Raw genomic sequence first — 5,102 nt, 5'->3', positions numbered from 1 at the left:
AGCTGCCCTGGGAATATGTAGACTTGCTAAGAGTCCTGGTTTTGCTGCTACTCAATCAGCTGTTTGGACTTGAACCTTGATTTGTTTCCTCATCTCTCAAGGGAGAATAATAGCACCTCCTTCACTGGGTTGGCGTGAAAGCGAAGCAAGATAGCAATTGTAAAAAGATTTTGAAAAGTTGTTATTTTTTTAATTATGTTGCTAAGGTCTAAAAGAAATAATTAGGTTGAGAATCTTTTGCAGAAAAAAATATTAAACTGAAAAACACCTCACAAAACCCAGCCCTAGTTGGCGTAAGTTTTATTTCCTTAATTTTCGAATGAGAACATTCTGAGGGACTTGTAGGGACGAGGATGAGATCAGACCTCCTCATCCTTTTCATATCCTTTCCTCTCCTCCCCAATAGTTCAAGCACCAACCAAAAGGATTGGGAGTAGCTGAGGGTAGGGTAAGCGGAGGAAGCTTTAAGGAAGGCGAGGAAAGCCTGGGATGGGGTTGGGGGGAGGGTGCTCGCTGAGGAGGAGGAGAGAAGCGATAGTCGAAGAGATGCGACAAGGAAGAGTTACAGCGAAGCGAAAGACACCTTTTTCCCCAGTGGGGTTCGGGCAGACACTTACTGCTAGTAAACTCCAGCGAAGAGCTGACTAGTTACCATAGCGACCGCGTCCCGGTGGGCGGAGCGGCGTTTCCGATCGGTGCCTCGGCTACAGCGCCTCGACTAGAAACGCTTACACGTCAGAAATGACTTCCGGCGGAAGAAGCAGCCGCTTCCGAGTTCTGGCCGACCGCAGGGAAGAACAGGGCACCGGTGGCTGTGTATAGCTTGGTAGGTCTGATAGCATATAAAGTCCGGAGAGGGTACCCACCAATGACAGGAAGAGCCAGCTGTGAATATAGAGGATTCCCAAGTCCCAGTCTTGAGGAGGACCCGGCTGTCTCGTTAGGTGTATAGTTGTGGGAAGAAGTTGCTTGGTTTCTGGGGTTCCTAATGGTTTCTTTTCTGTAGCGTGGAGGACTCGGTCATCCTCGAGTAGAGTTTTGGAGGCTACTTCTTTGCGAGGTCTGAAATCTTCTCCAGTAACAGGGTGATTCCTGTTCTTATCGGCCCGTGCTGACGTTATTTCGCCTGTTATCCTTTCCAGGTAATCTAGTAGAAAAGAAGTAAACCGAAAAAACTTAGAAGGAATGTCCCCAAATTCATTTTAATTCTTTGATGGTCTGTTTAATTTTTTTTACTCGTTTTCATTTTGTAAATATTTATGAAGCTCCTCTAGTGTGTTTAGTAAGTGCTTACTTGTGTGCCAATTTTTCCTTAAGACTAGTAGAAATAACTTCTTAGAGGTTCACATACCACCTGAGTCCATTATCAAATTTCTTTTTTGATGCTGTTGTTTATTCATTAATTTAAGATACAAGGACATACCGTGAAATAGCCAACAATTTTTTCATACTTATCTGTATACTTATACGTGGAATTCTTGGGGCTTTTTAAAGGAAAATATATGCTTCCTCAGATTTGCATTATCATAATTTACTCAAGTAAATATTGAAGAATTTAGAAAAGCAGTACTTGATTTTTTTTTAGATACATGCAAACTGTAATTAATTGTTATTAATATTTCTATTCAGCTGATCTGAGAAGGCCCACTTCTTGTTGAATGGATGATGGCAGTTGAGCAGATACCAAAAAAGGATTGGTACAGCATTCTGGGGGCAGACCCATCTGCAAATGTGTCAGACCTAAAACAAAAGTATCAAAAACTCATATTGATGGTAAGTCTTTTTTGTTAGACTAGAAAAAAATGTTTTTAAATGTGATCAGAAAGTTAGGTTTCCAAAAAATATATGATATCAATGGCAGGAATGAAAGTACTAATTTAATTTAATTGAAAGTTTCAGTAATATTGCAGAAAAACTTTATTTGAGGTGGGACAACATGAAGGTTAGGAGCAGGAGATCTGAGTCAGGCTGATTGAGTTAGAATCCTGACTTCTACCACTATCTGTGAGAACTTGGATAAATTACTTTCTCCTGTATGTGCCTCAGGGAAAATTAAATAAATACACCTGAAATGCTTAGGAGTACTGTTACAAAATGAACAGCATCCAGTAGCCACATGTGGCTACTGAGCATTTGAAATGTGACTAGTATGAATTGAGATTTGCTGTTAAGTGTAATATATACGTTAGATTTTGAAGGCTTAGTACAAAAAAAAGAGTTTAATCTAAAATTTTTTCATGTTAATTACATGTTGAAATGATAATATTTTGGATATACTGGCTATTTTGTGTATTATATACATAATGTCTGCATGTATTTGCATATATTATCAAAATAGTTTCTCTTTCTGAACTGTTACATTCATTTTTTCAATCTACATTGTGATGTTTCTTAAGGCAATGTCAGTAACTCTATAATGGTGTCTAGTTAGCTTACGAAAAGAGTAAAGAACCATTATTTATATAGCATTTGTTGTTTCTCTAGTTTATAGCAAATACATTGATGATACTTTGCCAAAACTGTTACTGTTCATTGTGAGAGACATTAGATATTTCACCATTAGGAATGTACTAATGTTCCCGCCTTAGTTAATAAGCTGAACAAAATGACTTTAAGGTATATTCTGTCTCAGAATTTTTAAGATTTCTCTCAGTAAAATCAAGTAAATTTTTTTGAAAATTTTCCTGATATTAAGTCATCCTTGTACCTCAGTTAATTGGGAGATGAGGCTGGAGAAGCAGACTGAGTCTCGATCATGCAGGTCCTTATAGGCCATGTTGGCCTTCATCTGGATAATGAGAAGCCATCTGCACAAACATCAAAGCAGATAAACCATTTTATGCAGCGCTAGCAATGTATCAGAGAGTTTCAGGTGCTCTACCTCTTTGCCAACATTTGATGCTATTAGTCTCTTCTATTTCAGCTGCTGGAGTTTCTCAATTTTGCCACCGTTGACATTTTGGGCAGGATAATTCTTTGTTATGTGGGCTGTTCTGTGCCTTGTAAGATGTGTAGCAGCATCCTTATATGCCAGTAACAACCAAAAATGTGTCTTTCGTGTCAAAATTGTGACATCCCATTGAGAATCACTACTACTCTACTGTGTTTATAGGTGATATCTCATGGGATTTTTTTTTTCCTGTGATGACTAATGATGTTGAGCCCTTTTTAATGTGAATATTAGTCATTTGTATACTTTTGTGAAGTGTCTTTTTTTTTTTTTTTTTGGAGACAGAGTCTCACTGTGTTGCCAGGATTAGAGTGCCGTGGTGTCAGCCTAGCTCACAGCAACCTCAAACTCCTGGGCTCAAGCAATCCTACTGCCTCAGCCTCCCAAGTAGCTGGGACTACAGGCGTGCACGACCATGCCCGGCTAATTTTTTCTATATATTTTTAGTTGTCCAATTAATTTCTTTCTATTTTTAGTAGAGACGGGGTCTTGGTCTTGCTCAGGCTGGTTTCGAACTCCTGAGCTCAAGCAATCCGCCTGCCTCGGCCTCCCAGAGTGCTAGGATTACAGGCGTGAGCCACTGCGCCCAGCCTGTGAAGTGTCTTTTTAAAAAAAATTAAATATATTCTTGATCCTGTGTATATTTTGTGTATATTTTCTCCTAGTCTGTCGCTTACCAGGTCATTTTCTTAATGGTGTTTTTTTTGGTTTTTTTTTTGATGCACAGAGTTTCTTGTTTTGGTGAAATATAATTTATCAAATTTTTGTTTTAGTGCTTTCTGTGTCTTCTCTAAGGTCATGAGAATATTATTCTATGTTTTCTTCTAGAAGCTTTATAGTTTGTTTTTACCTTTAGACTTATGATTTTTGTGTATAGTGTGAGATGGTAGGTCATATTTTTATTTTTCCTCAATGTGTATGTATATTCAATCGTCCCAGCATTATTTGTTGAAAACATTTTCCCTTTTCCATTGGATTGTCTTAGCAATATGGGTCTTAGCAATATGAGCTTAATTTTGTTTGATATATTTGTTTATCCTTTTACTCATACTTCCATCTTGATTACTGTAGGTTTATAGTTAGTCTCAAAATCATGTAAAGTAAGTTCTCTAACTTTATCCTTCTTTTCAAGTTAATTTTGATTATTCCAGTTTGCTTGTATTTCCATAGGAATTTTAGAATCAACTTGTAAATTTATGCCAAAAAAAAAAAATCTTGCTTGAGTTTTAATTGGGATTGCATTAATATATATCCATTTTGGTAAAGTGGACATCTTAAAAATATTGAGTCTTCAAATCCATAGCCATACATCTTTCTACTTTCTTAAGCTATCTTTAATTATCCTCAGCAATATTGTATAATTTTCAGTGTGGAGATCTTATACATCTTTTTTTTTTTTTTTTTGATTTCTAGTTACTTAATGTTTTTACTTTTATTGAGAATGGTATTTTTGTTAAATTTCATTTTCTGGTTGATTGACAGTGTATAGAATTATAGATTATTTTTATATACTGGTCTTGTATCCCACAATCTTGGTAAATTTACTTTTTAATTCTAGTAGCTGTTTTTTTTAGATTTTGTAGACACAATTATGTCATTTGCAAATAAAGAGAGCTTTAATTCTGTCTTTCCAATCTGTATGTCCTTTATTTCCTTAATGCACTAGGTAGGTGCTTCTATTAAAATATTCAATTGAAGTGTCAAGAGCAGAAATCCTTGCCTTGTTCCTAATTTTAGGGGGAAAACCTTCAATATTTTATCAGTAAGTATACTGTTAGCCATATGTTTTTAAAGATGCCCTTTGTCAGGTTGGAGAAATTCTTCTAATTTATACTCTGCTAAGAGTTTTTATTATAGGATACATGAATATTGAATTTTGTTAGATGCTTTTTGCATTTATTGAATTTTGCATTTATTGATCTTCCTCCCTTAATCTGTAAATGTGAATTACATAGATTTTTCTTAAGTCTAGATTGCATTCCTGGGTAAACAAACTTCACTTGTTCATAAAGTATTAGGCTTTTTATATGTTGTGGGATTCTGGTTGCTATTATTTTGTTAAGCATTTTTGTGTCTAGGTTCATGCTGTGTATTTGTCTGTAATTTTCTTATAAAGTTTGTGCCTAAGTTTAGTATCACAGTTATGCTGGCC

The 5,102-nt window shown here is 36.1% G+C and overlaps 1 protein-coding gene across 2 annotated transcripts in view; it reads left to right on the top strand.

Annotated features, from left to right (window-relative positions):
• Positions 1–743: 743 nt before the first annotated feature.
• Positions 744–5,102, top strand: part of DNAJC24 (DnaJ (Hsp40) homolog, subfamily C, member 24) — a 99,141-nt gene continuing 94,782 nt past the window's right edge. The window contains exons 1-3 of one of the 2 annotated variants that reach the window (XM_012649595.1): positions 783–826; positions 1,007–1,142; positions 1,630–1,773. In XM_012649595.1, the coding sequence (XP_012505049.1) occupies positions 1,663–1,773 (111 nt within the window). In that variant the 5' untranslated portion in view covers positions 783–826; positions 1,007–1,142; positions 1,630–1,662. Of the gene's footprint in view, positions 827–1,006; positions 1,143–1,629; positions 1,774–5,102 lie in introns of both variants that reach the window. The other variant, XM_012649596.1, reaches the window with a different exon arrangement.

Source organism: Propithecus coquereli, unplaced genomic scaffold (genome assembly GCF_000956105.1).
Source record: "Propithecus coquereli isolate 6110/MARCELLA unplaced genomic scaffold, Pcoq_1.0 Scaffold30, whole genome shotgun sequence".
Taxonomy (NCBI): Eukaryota; Metazoa; Chordata; class Mammalia; order Primates; family Indriidae; genus Propithecus; species Propithecus coquereli.
This window is presented reverse-complemented; position numbering and strand designations above follow the sequence as displayed.